Source organism: Rhea pennata, chromosome Z (genome assembly GCF_028389875.1).
Source record: "Rhea pennata isolate bPtePen1 chromosome Z, bPtePen1.pri, whole genome shotgun sequence".
Classification (NCBI taxonomy): Eukaryota; Metazoa; Chordata; class Aves; order Rheiformes; family Rheidae; genus Rhea; species Rhea pennata.
In genome coordinates, this window is record NC_084702.1 from 56,635,071 (window position 1) to 56,652,882 (window position 17,812).

Consider the following 17,812-nt stretch of genomic DNA (forward strand, 5'->3'; position numbering starts at 1 on the left):
CCAGGTTGCTCCTCTTACCACCCATAGCAACCTTCCTGTTGTCTGATAGGGGCTGAACCCTGCAGTTTTCCAGGAAACCTTGTAATTCCTAAAGAACTGTGATGCATTTTGGATTCTGAACTCCCTTGGTGCTTCTGATAATCCCTGCCTAAAATCACTGTATTTAAACATTGCAAAGCAAGTACATGAAGACAAATTAATCCAGTCTTGGTTCATCCAACAGTTAACTACTCAGCCCCCCAAAGCAGTTTTAACAACATTTAAAAGCAGCTTTGTGTCAAAGCTAATATGAGAGTTTTCTGTTTCCTTAATATTCTTTATGCTCTGAAAGCCACATAGATACAGCAAAACCACAGAAGTGCCATACAGGGGCAGGGAAATATTATAGGTGTGCATTAAAGTAATAATAAAGCTGGATCTACGGATCTCTTATTAGACCAACAAGTAGTTTGAAAAACAAAGAGTTTCAGTGTGGAAGCCTCAGAAGCAGCAAACCTGAAGCTTTGCAAGGCTGGAACGTATCTTTCTGAGGTTCTGCTTAACCAAAGTGACAATTTGTTGGGGAAGAGGAGGGCAGGAGGAGATGTTAGGAGAGCTGCGACTGAAAAAGTAATTGCCTGCAGAGCACATGGGGTTCATCCAGGGTCAGGTTGGGGGAAAAGCAGAATGAGCCATAAAACTAGTATCTCTGCTGAGTTAATGATTATCAGAACTCTGCAGAGTTACGAGTTTTTAATCCTTGAGCTCACTCGTGAAGGCATCCTGCAGGTTTCCCTTGAGGATCAGGGCTGAGGAACTGGAGGAATATTAGCTGTCCTGCAGGAAATACTCCTCCGGGAACCCTGTTTTCCTGATTTCTGCATGAAAGCTGTCTGGCATGGAGGGCTGTCTGGCTTTGCCCGTATGCATAGCCTCATCTGCTGGTGCAGGACGGGGAGGGCCAGGGCGGGCAGGATGGGTCCAGCGCCGGGCCGGGCTGCTCCGCGGTCCCCGCTCCGCTCTGTGCATGGCTGGGCAGCCTGGGACGTGGCCTGGCCGTGCCGTGGGAAGTGCCTGGCCTGGGCTCTGCTGAGGGCACCTTGGGCATGACCTGGGGGAGCCCGTGCTGCCCCGAAGGACCCTTCCTGTCCCCTGCACCCGCGAGAGCCGGGGCAGCTCCTATGCGGGGCCGGGAGGAAGGGAGGGGGTTTCCTCCGGGCCTTTCCCCACCTCCCCCGGCACCGAGCCGCTTGCTCTTCGCCCGAGCTGGCTCCGGGTGAGGAGCCCCGTGGGGTGGCGGGGGGAAACAGGCAGGCGCGTGGTGTAGGGCTCCTGCCGCGCGTGGGGCGAGCGGTGGTGCCCGCCGGGGCCCGGGAGCACGGCGCTGGCGTCGGGGCCGGCGCGGCGGCCCTCGCTCCTCGTGGGTCCGACGTGCCTGCGGCGGGCGCCTTGCCTCTAGCTTTGCCTTTGAGCAGCTGGAAGCGCGTCTGGTTTGCCGGCGTCCCAGGTGCACGCGGACGGGCAGCTTCTCCTGAGAGCGTTTTTAGCCCTGCCAGGCAGGTGAGTAGGGAAGACATCCGTCAGCGAGGAGAGCACGGCTGGCTTGGAAATTTATGGCTGTGATCTGGACCCTCGTCATACCCGCGTGCTGTGTCGCTGAGAGAGGAATTCAGTTACCATGGGTTACCCTATCAGTACGGGGACCAAGTGCCTCCCCTCCCGACTGCTCTATAAAAAGAGTCTGTCAAGGATACCCCACCGGCTGCCGCCTATCCGCACAGCCCGCGAGACGCGCGGCCCTGGCAGAGAGGCAGGGGCGGGCGGGCGGGCGCCGGGGGAGCGCCAGCATGCCTTCTGCTTTCCAGCTTCAGTGCCGCTTCGTCCTCATCCTCCTGGCAGCCCTGAAGGGGGAAACCCGGTACCTAGAGGTGAGCAACGCGCTGCGCGGGGCTTATCCTGCCTTCCCTCAACTTGCGTTTCCAGCTCCAGAGCATCCTGCTTCTCACCTCTCCCTCCCTATTCCCCCCGACCCCCAGCATTAAACCTGCACCTGACTGCAAGAGTACTGCGAAGGCAGCAGTCGTCCCCCCCTCCCCATTGCCCTTGTTTAACTTCCCTTTTCTCAAACCTGCATTTTTGCCAAGGAGTTCAGAGACTCGCTGCGCGCTGGACTTCGGGCTCACCCCCGTTGCGCCGGGTTTGTTCCCCTCTCAGGCGGGTTGCCTTAGCCCTTGGCAGCTTTCCGACAAAGCTCTTCCACAGCTACGCTGGTTTTGGAAGAGGGATTTCATCTGCTGGTGCCGATCCTGAGGAGGTGCAGAGAGGGGCCCGCGTTTCCTTTTGTCACAGCCTCTTCTCGCCCTGTTTCCTTCACCAGGTGAGGGATGCTGGCGAAGATGAGCCTTTTCTGCTCCTTAGCGAAGATCTGAAGCGAGAGCTGTCTGCAGGGCAGATCTACCGGCGGTCGCTCAGTGAGTTTCTTTAGTTCTCTGCTGGGGACTCCTGACGTGGGGGAGAGCCCTGAGGCAGGCTGGGGGCTAGGGAAGAGGAAGGGGGGCTATTTGGGAGCAAGGTACTTCTTGAGAGGGGTGGAGGAGAATGAAAAAATGTTTAAAACCTTAGGAAATTGTGGTTAAGGCAGGCAGATGGCAATGGGGCTCCAAAGGAGGAAGAGGTGAGCTCAGAGCTGGGGTTCAGATCCAGCAGCGGGGGGGGGGGGGGTTCACATCGTCCCTGGGATGGAGGCAACCATCAGGGCAGGGCTGTGAGCTCCAGGGGAAGGGAGGGGTGGGAAGGCTGTGATTAGAGAGAAATACGGAGGAACTGAGGGTTTGTACACTTGCACGCACACACACACACACGCACGGTTTTCAGTTCAGAGATGCTTGGGCAGGTGAGTGCCTCTCTCCGATCACACGCGCTTGTGCATGCACATGCTGAGCGCTCGTTGCTCCTTCAGCGGAGCCTCCCTGGCCCCCTTCCCCCTGTCCTCAGCGGAGGGTCTCTCCCCCTCCCTCCCTTCCCCTCGCTGTTGTGGGGGCTGGCGCCAGGTGTCCCTCCCCGGATGAGGGCTGAGGCATGTCCCCGGGCTCCGTTTCTGCAGGGTGCATCGACATGCTGAGCATAGAGGGGCAGTTCAGCTTCACCGCCGAGCAGCCCCAGCTGCACTGTGCCACCTTCTTCATCGGGGACCCCGAGGAGCTCATCACCATAGACTATGACTTTGTGAACATCGACTGCCACGGAGGCGATTTCCTCAAGGTAAGCTGGCAAGTCCTGCCCTTCCCTTACGGCAGAAGGGGCAGATGAGTGTGTGCACACACGAGTGTGTGTGTGTATGTGTGTGGAGGAGGATTTTACAAAGCAGCTGCCTGTGGGACATCTGTCCCTCTCCACCACCACCACCCCCCGGCCCTTGGGGACACCCGTCCCTGTAAGGTGCACTCTGGTGCAGGCTGGGACTCATCTCCCAGCTGCAGCACAGCCTCTCCTGAACTTTTACAGGAGTTTTATTTTCCCAGACCGAAGAGCACACCTCTAAATTCCTGTATCTGGGGGGTAGTTTGAAAAGAGAAGTTTGGTCAATACAAGCTCACCCTCTCACCCTGCTAGTTAGGAGGACTTTGTTAGTGCTTTTGTAACACCATGAATCATATGAACCCTGCAGATAACATCTCTAAACTGCTATTTCTGCTCCAGGATCCCCGCTCTGTGGTCATTAGCATCTGTTTATTGAGTGGATTGTTTCAGTCTTTCTTTTAAATGGCCCTGTTAGAGCTTTTGAGGGCATCCACTCTGAACAGAACAAATTTCATGACTCACAGCCATTTATATTCCAGAACCAACAAACTTTATGAAAGCATTCTGCTGGCAGAGAGAAATGTTGGCTAAGATCCGAATTCAGTTCAGGAGAACTGAAGGGGAAGCTCGAAGGTACCTGTTCCCTGCCCTCACCTGGAGCTCTGCCCTTTGCACTGTGGCAGTTGCACACAGCACAGACCCCATCCTGCCTGCCAGCCAGCTGAGCCTGGAGGAGCAGGAGTAAGAAAGGCTGCCCTTTAGCCCCTAATCTGGGGCTTGGAGAGATGCACCCCCCCCACACACACACACACCCTGCTTGTTTTCCCCTGGAGAGTCCTGTCTCTCCATCCTTTGCACCTGGCTGGGTGTGCCAAGTTGCTATACCTAAGGGCTATGTTGAAGAGGCTGATTTCAGCCTCTTGTGGCTGAATCCAAGGATTTTGCACCTAAACATAGTCATTTGCAAAGGCTTGAAAAATGCCAAGAGGCTTTATGGAGTTTTTCTCCCTTTGTTTATGGGGGCCCTCAGTTTCTTTATTATGCTGTTGAATTTATAAAGACAGCTTTTCCCTGATGCGATTTGAGCACTCACATCTCATTACTTTAGAAAATTTACAGTTCTAGAAAACCCAGAGACTGATCCTGCAGCTCTTCTATAAGAAGGTCCCACGCATATTCATGTTAGGATTACTCACCTAAGCAGTGGCAGAATCTGATCCTTGGACATTCAAGGTATCAGTGAAAATCAACCGAAGCGCGGAAGTGAGAGCAGCTAGCAGGGAATCGAAACAGCGAGGAAGGTAACTGTTCAGCTACTCTAGAGTTATTGCAGATTTCCAGTTCCGACATATTTCTGACACGTTTCCCTGAACATGGTGAGAGTAAATTTGTTGCTATTTTGGTTGTGAAGGAACAATTTGTAGATGTTGCTGCTTAAGATCCAGCCAAGCAGGCAGCATTTGTTCTGCTTTCTAGTGGTTAGGGCAAGCTGAAAGAAAGAGGCAGAAGTGAGCAATACCTCTGTCAGTAATTCCTCCTCAAAACTGCTGTTCCTCCGTGCTGAAGCACCAATGCTCTGGAATGCCTCCAGGCTAGCTAGAGACAAACTGTAAAGCATATATGATGGAAAATTACAGGCCACGTCAATGGAGTTAATGCCTAGAGCTTGAGAGACTGACCTATGTTTGATGTGGCTTCCAAATCAAATTATTCAAAAACGTGGCTTAATAACAGTGGAATTACAATAGTAATAAACTCCAAAATTGATGCAAACATGGTGATGGAAGAAAGAGTTGTCTCTTCCTAAAACATCACCAATGTTGCCACCAGAAGAAAGTAAAAATGACATTGAAGTGTATACACGTCCATTTCCTAATTATTGATTGAAGTTGAATAATTAGCAAAATGTCAGGAAATATAGAAGTACAAAGTATTTCCTTTTAAATGGTGACTTTAAACAAGTCATCTGGTGTCAGAATAAATTAGATCTATGAAACAAGTAGGTTCTCTGCCATACTTTACCTCTGTTCTTAACTGGTAGAATGATTAAAAAAAAAAAAAAAAAGGAAGAAAGCTCTGGTTTATAGTAGTTTATATTCTTGAAAACCTTTAGGTATTTGATGGCTGGATACTCAAAGGAGAAAAATTTCCTAGTTCCTTGGACCATCCCCTCCCAACTTCCCAAAGATACGTAGACTTTTGTGAAAGTGGCAATATTCAGAGGACCATCAGATCATCGCAGAATGTCGCAATGATCTTCTTCAGGATTCACCAGCCAGGCAATGGATTTACTGTCACTGTCAAGAAAAATGCTAATCTTTTCCGTAAGTCTGATTTTTATATTGTCAAATAGGCTTACATTTTGGGCAGAAATCAAAATGTGTTTATCTGTTTGTATTGAATTCTCTCTCTGATACTATTCGAGCTGAAACAATTCCAATAACTCCTGTGGATCCATGTGTACCGGCATGGCTGAGGATTTGATCCAGGCTCAGTATATGTTGCAAAAAAGAAAATTAGTGAAGTGTAAGATATAACATAAGCAGGGTTTCTATTCAGGAACCAAAGATTGTCTGGTTCAAAGAAGATCTATTCCAATCTAATATTGTCACATCCAATCATATTTAGTTAGAATGAACAGTATTCATTTACAGACTTTAATCAGAGCAATTTTTAGATCTGACTGAACAAAAAGGAAAAAATATTTGAAAGTGTTCAGCAGTATGAACAATATTTTGAATAGTTATGTGAAAAGTGATATTAATTACAAGGGCCTACTTGCAAGTTATTTCCCTAAGCCTCAGAGCTGTCAAGGTACAAATGATGGTAATTTTTTTTTCAAGACAAGACAGGAGAAATGGCTTAAATATGTGGTAACTATTATTCAGACCAGTATGGTTCATCCGCCTTGCCACACACAGGCTGAAGATAACAGCATGTCTGGCCCGCTCTTACTCAGAGCTGTTCAGACACAAGCCTGGTAGTCGTGTCTCCACGTTGGTGTGGCTCTGCACCTGCAGCAGTGATTATGCTGTGCAACTGCTGGATCTGGCTTGTCTTCGTTCACCTCGGAGTGCAGGCAGAGGAAACTGCATGCCTCCATGTCCACATGGAGACCTCCTTGGGTTGCATCACAGCTGAGTGCAGACACAGATGGTAACTTACGGTCTTACCTGAAATGCTGAACTTGAACTTTAAAATAAAATCAGCACTCACCTGCTCTAGTTTCAGTGGGATGCTTCCCTGGGTAAGGAACTACTCAGTTAAGAAAACCAGGAAAAGACTCATTTTTTTTTATTTTAGCAATGTCAGACAATAGAAAGTCAAAACAGATGTAAAAATAAATGAAAACCCTGCATCCATATTTAGCTTCCTTCAAACTGGCAGTTCCCACCCCAACCACATGAGTCCTTGATGCATGAATCTGAGGTGGGAGCTCTCCTATTGACAACTTCTATTTGACGTTCTGCCAGGCTTGATACTATGTTGTAAGCAATGGACGTTGTAAGCAAGGGAATTTCTAGAGAACAAATGCCATGTAAGAAATATAGAAAATGCAATATGCATATTTTTCAGCATTTGGTTATACATCTCAGTAATGAAATTATCTGTTTTTTGTGAGTACCAAATGTACAAGACTTTTCTACATTCCAGCAATTATGATTGCACAAGTAACTCTTGTATCTTCTCCAGCTTGCAATGTCATCTCTCAGACTCCTTCTGGAAGATTTACCATGGTCATTCCTCATCAGCACAGAAACTGCAGCTTTTCTATAATTTACCCCGTGGTGATAAAAATATCTGATCTTATCCTGGGACATTTAAACGGCCTCTTTTTAAAGGTGAGTTTTTCTGTTCCATAATAAATTACTACCAAGTGCAGTTTTCCTGGGACTGGAAGAGGGAAGGAGAGGGTGAAGCAGGGGCAGCCTCTGCTGTTGGCACCGGCTGTTAAGACATGTGTGCTCGGGATCACGTGCGCAACTGCTGTGGGGTCTGATTCCCCCACGGGGATCAGAGCTGGGTCTGTCTGTATTGCTATTGTCTCTGTAGTGTCGCAGAGGCAATCAAATTATGCAAAGTACCATTAGTGCATGCAAATATTGCTTGCCATAGCAAAGGCGAAGAATCTCATTAGAAAGAATGGAGCACTTTCCCAGAGAGTTGTCTGACGGCGTGTAAGCTAATGAACTCGGCAACAGTTCTGGACAGACACTGGTTAGACACTGAGGTACTTAAACACATTTGCATTTTCACCATATTAGGACAGATCCCCTGCTCTGTGTCCTGAGCATCCTCTGCTCCATTTTTTTTCTGGCACAAAACACAGGGGCTGGGGCTTAGCTGCAGCACCTGGGTGCTTGCTGGTAGCCAGCAGTTGGGTAGGAGAGGACAGGAGCCTTTGCTGGCACCCTGTACTTGGGAGATCTGAAAAAGCACAAATTTCAAAATGTTCTCAAGAATAGGAGCAGAATTTGGCCCTAAGACACCATGGGAAAGGTAAAGTTTGATGTTCTCCCATGTGCAAGTTGCTGTCCAGGCACAGAACTCGAGAAGGCAGCAATACAGGAGACCACTGATAGATAAAGAAAGGGAAGAGTAACAGCCCTTTTGTCAGTGCAACATATAGGGATCTCTGCACATCAGTTTGTATTTTTGAGTGGATTGCATCAAAGACAAGTTTTAAAGAAGGATTTAGAGCAAAATGAAGAGCAAGCTATTTGAGTCTGTGTGATTCCCAAGCATAAGAGGCAGTGTGAGTGAAAGTACTAAGATTTTTTTGTCAGGCACTAAAGGTTAGCCCTGAGTGCTGATCAGCAGCAGGAACTGATCTTTTAAACACTGCAGAAAGGATGATAGGTTGGGAGGATGCTGGGCTTCAAACCTGGGTGTGGCAGTACTCAATACAGAGGTCTGAGATTTAGGAAGAAGTCCCTGAAAACTGGTGAGAGCCATTTCACTGCAGCGCAAGAGGGCAGGGCTGGATTTTGACTGATGAACTCCAGGGTGAAGATTCCATGGGAAACAGTTTCGTGGAGGATCTTAGGTGACAATTATTCTTGCTCATACAGTGAAGGAAAAGAAGCAGGGTGCAGACACTGAGGAAGGAGAGGGCTGTATGCAGGTGGGAAGTCGTCTGGAGTGATGGTCAGTATTGTAAGTATGTAGAGAGACTGGCTGATGGTCAGGCAGGGAATTCAGCTTATGGAACAACGTCTAAGGATAAAATCAGCCAAGTATTACATAAAGTGTGGATTTTAAACTCCAGGTGACTCAGCTGAAACCAATTAGCAGTTATACCCTTGCCTTACATACTATTTTCACAGAGACTCTGACTCTTCCCTATCAGAAAGCGAGAGACTCCCACTTTTATTAGGCAAGAAAAAGAAAGGCGAAACAAGGCAAATATAAATAAAATTTAAAGCCTTTTGTACACAAGAAGGAGCCCATCTTCTTTCCTATAAACTAACTGAAAACAGTTGTAGACCCAATTCTGCAATCAAAGCCAGATGTCCTTGCCCCTCCGGGAACTCCATCTTCCCTCTTGATGTCTGTGAACCAGAAGCAACATGACAGATCAATCATTCAGGATGGCTAGATGTGCCCAAAACGTCTCCAAAGCTGGCCTTTGTGACAGGGGCCAAATGAGCTGGCTTATTCAGCAGAGGACAAACAAGGGACTATAGCAGGAGAAGAGGTAGAGAAATCAAATGCTTAAGCAGCAGCACATGGATCACAGGCCGAAAGTGTGCAAGGTGTCTGCATGGGATGCCATTGGGAAACAGCACTAACTTTCAGATAAAAGGACTGGTGGGTCTAATATTGAGTAAACTGTTGTTATTCAAAAATACTATTTTGGTTAATTCCTACTTCATCTAAACTTTGCTACAATAGTATATTTTAGCAACACTTACTGCTTAGGGATCTAAAAGTACAGTACAGTGGAGCTTAAGTTACTGCCTGTCAGCTGAGTGTGGGCATACACTCAGTGCATGACTGTATTAATCTGATTACATGTCTAAACCCTATGATCAGATTGCTTATCTGCACTGAAATCAATTGAATCAACACTTTACCTGCCTAGCTGTAATTTTCAGAGCCCACTTAGGTCTTTCTTTGGAATCTCTAAAGAAAATTAACTTGCTAATGTCAAATTGAAGTATTATTACTTGGGGTAAGAACAGCCTGATTTCTTACAGGTTTGAGCACAGAGGAATTCTAATACCTGCTGTTGACCGCAATCATGTCTAGAGAATTGTTAAATTTTGAATATATATAATAAACAAATTTTAATCTTTTTCTTTTTAGAAACCATCAGCAGGCTGCACAGGAGTGGGAGATTTTGTAGAGCTGTTGGGAGGAACTGGCTTAGACCCTTCCAAAATGTTTCCACTAGCTGATCTCTGTCACTCCTTTCATGGATCTGGTGAGAACTCCTTCTCCCACTTGCATCTCTGCATGATAAAATAATTAAATTAGAGGGAGTTCTGCAGAACCCACCCAAATCTGGATTTCCTGCTAGACCTGTGAACTTCTTGTGAACTAGACTACTTCACACGTAGCCTGTGAGAACAAGAAGTATTCAGCTAGAGTGTTTGGTACAGCAAACCCAGGAACACTTTCACTCGTCCCTGCAGTAATCAAAGCAAGGTTAAGCTATATATTTTTTTAAAACTCTTGTCATATGACAGATATCTGTCTGTCTGAGGCTCTAATAACTATGACCTCAGAAATCTGTAATAAATGAATGCAGAGCTGTTACATTTTTTGTTAAGGAGCTGCTCCTCACTTGCACAGCATTCCCAAAGCTGTTTTTTCTACTGCAGAAATAAAAACATACCACCAAAAACCTCAGAGCTTCTACTCCCTGCTTCAGACCTTGGGGGAGCTCTGAGCCTGTCTTTCACAATCACGCCAGGCTGGTGATCTCTTTCTCAGAACAGAAACAACAATTCACAATTCCACTCACCTTTAATGTAGAAGAGTAAAAAGTGTAGCAATGATGACACAGGTAGATTTCTATAAAACATATGCATGTGTGGCTGATGGAGTATTTGACCTTGGAGTGTAAATGAGTATACGGGGGGGGGGGGGGGGGTAGCATTTCCTCAGGGTTAGAGAGCAGGAGCATTCTCCATTGCCTTTCATGGCACCACAACCTAGTGGTGCAGGCACTGTTCAAGGCTTTAACCAGCCCTGGTTGGTTACCAGCACTGGTACTGAGCATATGCTGAGCACTGCAGTGAGATTAAAATGTGCTTTCCTGCCATGCGAGAGTGTGCTCTGGCCAGACAGGAGAGATCACATCTTGCCAGCTCACACTCTCCAAATGACTCAGGAATTCTCCTCAAATGGGCAAGGTGCTCGGAGTTTTGCCAAATCTCTGCTCAAACAGCTCATCTAAAAGCAGTGGTTGGTGACATACTTGATTTTTTTTTCTTTTTTCTTTTTTTCCTGTATTGTGCACTGCCATTTGAGTTTGTCTTAGTAGGACTATTAAATACCTTTACTACCATGAGCCCCCTTACTGCCACCACACAAAACCACACATCCTTCTAATAGGAAATGTTTCCAAAGTGTTAATTTTGGATATGTTCATAGTAGGGTGCTATTACCTTTAACTGTCACTCAGGATTTCTAAAAACAGTATACATCTCAAGGCACAGACATCTATAGATCAGTCTTGTCTATCCATGTCTATCTTATCTATACGACAATGTGGCTTCGTGAGAAGAGTGGCATTTGTGTGAGTAAAGGTTACAACATTGGATGAACTAGCCAAGCCATTATAAAAAACACAGAAAAAGATATTTAGTCAGTGTTACCACCGTTGGCCCATTATTACTACACACAAATGCTTGCTTTGTTTTCAAGGTTGTATGTATTTGTGCCAACATTATATGTCTTTTCCCTCTCACTCATACATACATATATCTCATTTATCTTTCCTAATTAGCCCAAATGAAGATTGGCTGTGACAATACAGTACTACGAATGGTCTCCAGTGGCAAACACGTCAATCGTGTGACATTTGAGTATTATCAACTTGATCTGCAGGAACTAGAAAACAGAAAGGAGAACAGCATTGAGGAATTCTGCTTACCTAGTATCTGATAAGCCAAGCAACACATTTTCACACAGCAAATGAAAATAAAGTTCTGCTGGATTCAAAAAATGTGCTTTTCTTTTAACCAACTGCTATTATCAAACCTTTCTACAGTACAGGCGTATTTTTCTTTTCATACAAATCAATCATTCCCATGAGCAAGCAGGAAAAAACAACAAATATATTAATCTTTGCTATCTCTATAATATTTTTTCTGCAGTATTTAAGCTCGTTTACTATATCCAAAATCAATAGCATGAACAGAAGACTATGTTTCCAGTGTAACTATGACTAGGGAAACAGATACAAACCCTCTGTGTATCTAATCTGAGCACATACAAAACCCACAAATAGTATAAACTTCATGCAGGAACTTTATTCTTTTGTATCAGATACAAACAGAAAAAAATAAGATGGTGGAATACACTTCCAGTTTTGTAACCAGAAATCCAACATTAGTGTGTGTAAAAATTACTCATTTGTTTATGACTCTAAATGTACTATTTAATGATATGTTTTTAATAAAAATTTATAGCATGAAAACTTCCTTACACAAACCCAAACATGAATAAATACATTCAAAGAGTTGGCAAATTGTTACTATGTTGTGTTTTTCTGAAGACCTCTTTTAACATTCTAGTTAAGCTTCCTAAGTCTTGTGCAGTTTTATGGAAATGATAATTTTGAACATATGTCGCTGTAAAATTGTGGACTATTAAAGTAGTATTATGGGCAGAAATTTGGTTTGCCAATCTTGCATGCACATTCACACAGCATATGTTCCAGTTTAATACTTACTGGCACCTCTTCTGTTTAAAGTTTTTGATCAGATGTCCTGCTAACCTGTGGAGCCAAGGATATGCAGACATGGGGTTTTTTTTTTTTTTTTTTTGGTCCTTTGGATAACCAGAAGAGTTATGCTGTGCTTGGAGAGGCACAGCATATGGGAGCCTTGACGTTATAGTGTAGCTCAGAAGCATACGCACTGATCCATGTGTTTTCTGGGAGTGCTGTACGGCAAAAATAGGAGCAAACTGTTCTTCCTTTGATGTTGAGTTAGCAGTCAGCTGCAAGCCTGGCATCCTCAGAGCTGAATTCCAGCTCCTAATCTTGTATTCAGCCACCAAAAATCAAGTGGCTTGAGGATTCAGCAGCTCTGAAGTTCATCTCCTCCAGCTGAAGTTGGGGGAAGCTCCTGAATGCTTCAGCCTCTCCTCCTGCAGCGTTCTGGGAACCCAGTTCTGATAACTGAGTTACTAGCAGAGGGATGTGGTTGGCAGCCCTGTCACAACCTGGGTGAGTGTGTCTGAGCTGCAGAGCTGGGTCTATGGGAAACACTGGAAAGTGGCTGTAGAGGGGGCCTTGGTGGCCACCCTGCAGGCCCTGAGAGGGTCACAGACTGGCTGGAGGCTGTCCAAGAGACAGAAACATCATTGCGTGGAGCCAGGTTCCTTCCCTGCCTCTGTTTTTGAACAACAAGGAGGAAAAAAACCAAGGCTCCACAAATAATCATTTTTATGACAAAACTTTCGTCCCCCCCATATCCCACTCAGCAGGACTCTGAGGACTCCTGTCCTGCCAGGACAGCAGGACCCGGGCTCCACCGTACTCAGGCAGGGGCAGCTGGTGATATGCCCTTGCAAGAGCCAGGAGCGTTTACGGGACTGAGCAGGGTGGGAAAGAGCTCTGGCACTCCCGTATCAATCCATACCCGCATACCCGTCTCAAACTGGGGAGAGTGAGAGGTCTTTAAAAATGCTGCTTCTCAGACATTGCCTTGTTTCAATCCACGGGATGAGTCACAAGGAGTTTGAAAAGCAACGGCAGGGTTAATGTCTAATAGCACAAGACTAGATCACTGATGAAAATGAACTCATTTTCTTGTTTAGTGCAGTTTAATAGTGGAATCTTCTACCTTTACACGGTACTTTTTTCAATCCTAACATGACTTAAATATCTCCAAAACAGCAAACTTTTATAGAAAAGATGCTTAACATTCAGTGCCTGGAAAATTCTCCTTCCAAAGTATGTAGAAGTGGACTCTATTGCTAAGGCAACCTGCCATTATCGATGGAGGAGAATGAGAAACAATACTTTTTGTATGACAGCACCATCTATTGCTATTGCTTTGTGCGTAATACTCAAGTACGTGGTGGTTTTACTGGGACTGGTTGCCACCTCACCTATTCTTTTTAATCAACGTAAATTTGGACAGCAGTGTCAATCATAACGCTCCACTCCGTTGGTCATCTTGAAAAACCTAAACTGCAGCTGCTGAGCCATTCTCTGGCCTGCACTTCAAGCTCTGTGTCATGTGGAAAATCAATAGTCACTTTAATCTGTGTACCTGTATTTATGGAGGACTTAGTCATTCCAGGAGTTATAGAACTTCAGTCCCAAGAAATCAACTCATAAATGTCAGATGTCATGTCTCCCCCAGGGGTTTCATTCTGGGTAAGTGAGGAAAGAAGGACCCTTGTGAATGAAAAAGAAATGAAACCAAGCCAATAAAAACACTACAGGAAAGAAAGCAGCCAAAAGTTTGTATAGGGAATGGGGGGTGGGGGTAGAACAGAAAAAAAAAGGCAATACAAGAACTATGTGGATAACAGGAATAAACATGAATACCTGCTGAAAGAAGCAAGAAAAGGACACGTCTCAATTAAGAAGGTTGTAGCCTAGAGGACGACGTGAGCTGGAAAGCCTGCTAAGAGTTAGAAATATCAAGATCCTAACACAGAAATGGAACAAAAGGCTTTGAAGAGGCACTGTGTGTGTGTAAATGCTGCCTTTGAGAGAAGTTATGTCCAAGATTAGACACCCTGATGTCCTGCAGTGTAAACAAAATAATCAGAACTCACTAAATTCACAAACCCCAGGAGAAGATACAGGTGCATGGTTCAGTGCTGACTCTGATGTCAAAGAACAAAGAATTTCATCTTTTTGATTTGGCATCACTGCTGCCTCCCTTGCTCTGCAGGAGCTACTGCACCAGCACAGGAGCATTGTGCTGGATTTAGGTGGAAAACCACCAAACTTGAACTGACACCTCAACTAGTACTTGAGCAATGACTGAAAAACCCTTCAGCGTCACAAAAACCGCAAAGACACCTATGGTTAAAAATTGTGAATTACAGGGATGGGGAAAAAAATCAGCAGTTCTGAATGGAAACTCAGCTTTGGAAGAGAGAGGAATACAAAAAATGAATCAAATCCTACATTTGCATAGTAACATAAAATTCAGGGTGGCTGTTCAGAAAGAATAATGTAGTGAATTGCCCAGAGGGTGGCTGAATTTACTGCCTTACTTAAGATTTAATGGTTGAAAATCTTCTAAAGACCAAGCAATAAATCTTCAACTTAAATGTTATTTCCATCTTTACTAGGTATTAAATGAAATAAATTAATAACAATTGCTGAGATTTATAAAAGAGTGGTAATTCTCTGTTGTTAAAATTACTCAGAAGACGGAAATACTGTGGAGGTACAGTAGGAAAAAAGCTGGACCACCTGCTCCTACAGAAGTGCCCGTGGGCATCTGAAAGAATCAGTTGGCTGAAATAACCTTTGTCAAGAGTTTTCTGCCAGAGGGAAGGGGAACATCATTGTTATGGGACTCACCAACATGTGCCAAGAGCACTGTAAAAGAGGTCTTGATTTAGACTTGTTCAAGCTCTTTGAGATCTTTAACAGTAAAAGAGAGCTGCTCGGGAATTAGGGATTATTTTAAACCAATAGATGTGCAGTAATGATGCTTTTTAAAAATCAGAGTTGCCACCTTTGGGGGAAAAACTCAATAGAGCAATTGGGACTCAGACAGACTAGAGACAGTGAGACATTTCAATGGTTTCTTGCTTTGTGGAGTGGCTTTCTGACCCCCACATTCAGATCTTTGTTCTTCAGGCAGAAGGACAAAAGTTCACAGATTTGCTGGCAGCCACATGCAACTCCCCATAATAATACACAATAATTTTTAAAAGTTAGAATTGTCCTGCTAAATTAACATTGATTTTTTATCTTTTATGACTGACAATGAAAATAAGCACTTGGAACAAAGACAAGTGCAGTCCTTCTGAATGGCAATCTAAATTACTTTTAAAACGTCTTCTATTTCTAACTGCTCTTCTAACACCAATTCTGTGAAATTATTCCCTTTTTTTCACTTGGAGGAAGGCTGATTGCATGGCACTTCGATCAGTAATTCAGAAGGACTCTCCCAAAGGCTCAACAGTGAAGAAGTATATGTGGCTGCAATTATGTAACAGGGGGCCGATCTCATTTTTAAGCACTAAAAGAAATTTCTCTTTTCTCCATGAAACACACACTTCTTAGGACCTCAAAGCTGTACTTACTCAGTTCTAAACACAAGCTAAATTATACTTCAAGGAAGTGATTCATTATAGTCATTTTTATTCAGAGCCTCATTACTTCTGGTATCTGAGTAACTTTCTTGTTGATAAATTGACACAGTTTTCACTTTTTCCCTCAACTTTGCTTCTTATCTTTAAAGATCAGCAACAACTAATCATAGCAACTATAGATTTTGTACGCACATCATTTCCTATTAAAGGAAATGCAGTGTATTACACGTGAGTCACTACAAAATGAAAAGTTTTCATTATCTGTTCTTATGAATAAAATTGATATTCATGGTACCGTGCTGCTGCAAATTACCATCAAACCATCAATTATAGTGTTGACTAATAGTTTTTTTATAACTTTGCCCCTCAACAGAAAAGCAAGCGGTTTTGTAACCAAAACTTGTCTTTTTTCTATAAGCTGGCACTCAGTGCTCCTCACTGGCGCTCACACAGCTTTTTGAAGGACCCAAGCGTGTCCTTCGTGCTGAGCGTGCAGTACCTGCTTTATGCTGGACCCGTTGCTCAGGGTTGTCCCTCTGCGGGACCAGCACAGCCCCGGCCAGGGCTCGGAGTTTCTGCAGCACCAGCTCCTTGCAGGAGCTCCAACCTCCTGAGCTCCGACGGGGATCGCTTCTGCCCTCTGTCACCCACCCGTCTGGGGAGTCCCAACCTCTGACGCAGGCCAGCTGGGGCTCCAGCTCCCCTCCTCTGCTCCTGCTGCTGGGGGACCTGTGCCTGGGGGAGGTGTCCTTGGGCCTTGGCTGCACTTGTGCATCCGTCCATGTTCCTAGCCCTTAGAAGCAGGTAAGGGCTGTTTTGTCATCCAGGCTGAACTCCTGGACCCACTGGCCACCACACATACCTTGGACATCCCTGGCTATGTGTGGGTACTGACAAATATATACATAAAACTTACTGTGTAAAGTTCAGTTACTCAAATAACCTAAGGAATTTCTCAGACCTCAAGGCAACAAAAAGGGGCTTGAATGAGTATTTATCACACAATAAAAGTAAAAATTACAGAATCATCACAGTGACAGGTAATAAAAGATCATAATACTTTGTCTGAAGAACAATTATCCTGTCTTTGGAAAGCTCAGCTTTAACCAAGTGACAGATACCAGCAAATACCTCCAGCGCACTAGGGCTGGCTGAACGCAAACACAAAAGCTGGGCAATGACGACGCCTTTTGACATCTCATTCAGATGTCAGTGCCTTGGCTAAACTGATAGGCACTAGCAGAGGGTCTCAGTCGCGTCCTCGTCACCTCCCCTGCTCCCAACCGTGTTTTTCCAGCAATGGGGAGTCACATGAGGGGCATGAGACGGGCAGCAGCCGCCTCCGCTGCGAGGCATGGGGTCACCAGCAGCCCAGCCAGGTACCTCTAGGGAACAGAAATACCCAGAGGTGAATTTTGCAGACCATGAAAGCCCTTCAGTATAGGGCTGAGGGACTCGGGAAGACAATGAAAACCTAATGTTTATGAGAAGGTTTCACAAGCTTTTAATTTAGGAAAAGATACACTTCTCACAAGTTCTGTGGGCCGAAGAACTACCCCTAGCAAATATTAGCAGTTCCAAAGCTTTTTGCTGTGCCTTCTCTGAGGATGCTACGTGATAGCATAAAAGGAGTGAAATCTCACATAGCTCTTGGTTTTAATTCCTCTCGAATTTAGGGGTTATGGAGGTCTGAACACAACCCTGATTTCTCTTAAAACTCTTTTGGTTCAGAAGCCTGGCTCTCTACTAGGCAAAGGAGATCAACAACACATGCTTCTAATTCTGCCATAATTTAATTAGAGTTAAATTAAATTCTCCTTCAGCCCAGCCACTTAAGATAATTAATTTGGAGACAAAATAAAGTGACCCAAATGAAGAGATAACCAAAGGGAGTTTCTGGTTGTTTAAGCAGTCAAGCTCCAGCCTCACCTTTGGGAACAGGTAGGAAGTTGTTTATTGTAGAAAGACCTTGTGTTTTCATGCTGCTCTAAGCTCCTGCATTGAACTGAAGTTTGGACAAGAAGCAACTTTTCTGGCAATTATGGCTAGGAGAGAGACCCCTGTT

At 44.9% G+C, this 17,812-nt stretch overlaps 1 protein-coding gene across 1 annotated transcript; it reads left to right on the forward strand.

Moving 5' to 3' along the window:
- Window positions 1–1,814: 1,814 nt before the first annotated feature.
- Window positions 1,815–11,913, forward strand: CRHBP (corticotropin releasing hormone binding protein). Its single transcript, XM_062600096.1, has 7 exons — window positions 1,815–1,907; window positions 2,357–2,450; window positions 3,083–3,240; window positions 5,393–5,603; window positions 6,973–7,121; window positions 9,589–9,706; window positions 11,237–11,913. Exons 1-7 carry the CDS (start codon window positions 1,827–1,829, stop codon window positions 11,392–11,394), a joined length of 969 nt encoding a protein of 322 aa, XP_062456080.1. The 5' UTR covers window positions 1,815–1,826; the 3' UTR covers window positions 11,395–11,913.
- Window positions 11,914–17,812: the final 5,899 nt, after the last annotated feature.

Bases quoted from the DNA above. Each gene is read 5' to 3' on its own strand.
- CRHBP (XM_062600096.1), top strand. From the start codon at position 1,827: ATGCCTTCTGCTTTCCAGCTTCAGTGCCGCTTCGTCCTCATCCTCCTG. The intron at 3,241-5,392 runs GTAAGCTGGCAA...GAAAACCTTTAG, and splicing joins ACGGAGGCGATTTCCTCAAG to GTATTTGATGGCTGGATACT. The intron at 5,604-6,972 runs GTAAGTCTGATT...TATCTTCTCCAG, and splicing joins GAAAAATGCTAATCTTTTCC to CTTGCAATGTCATCTCTCAG.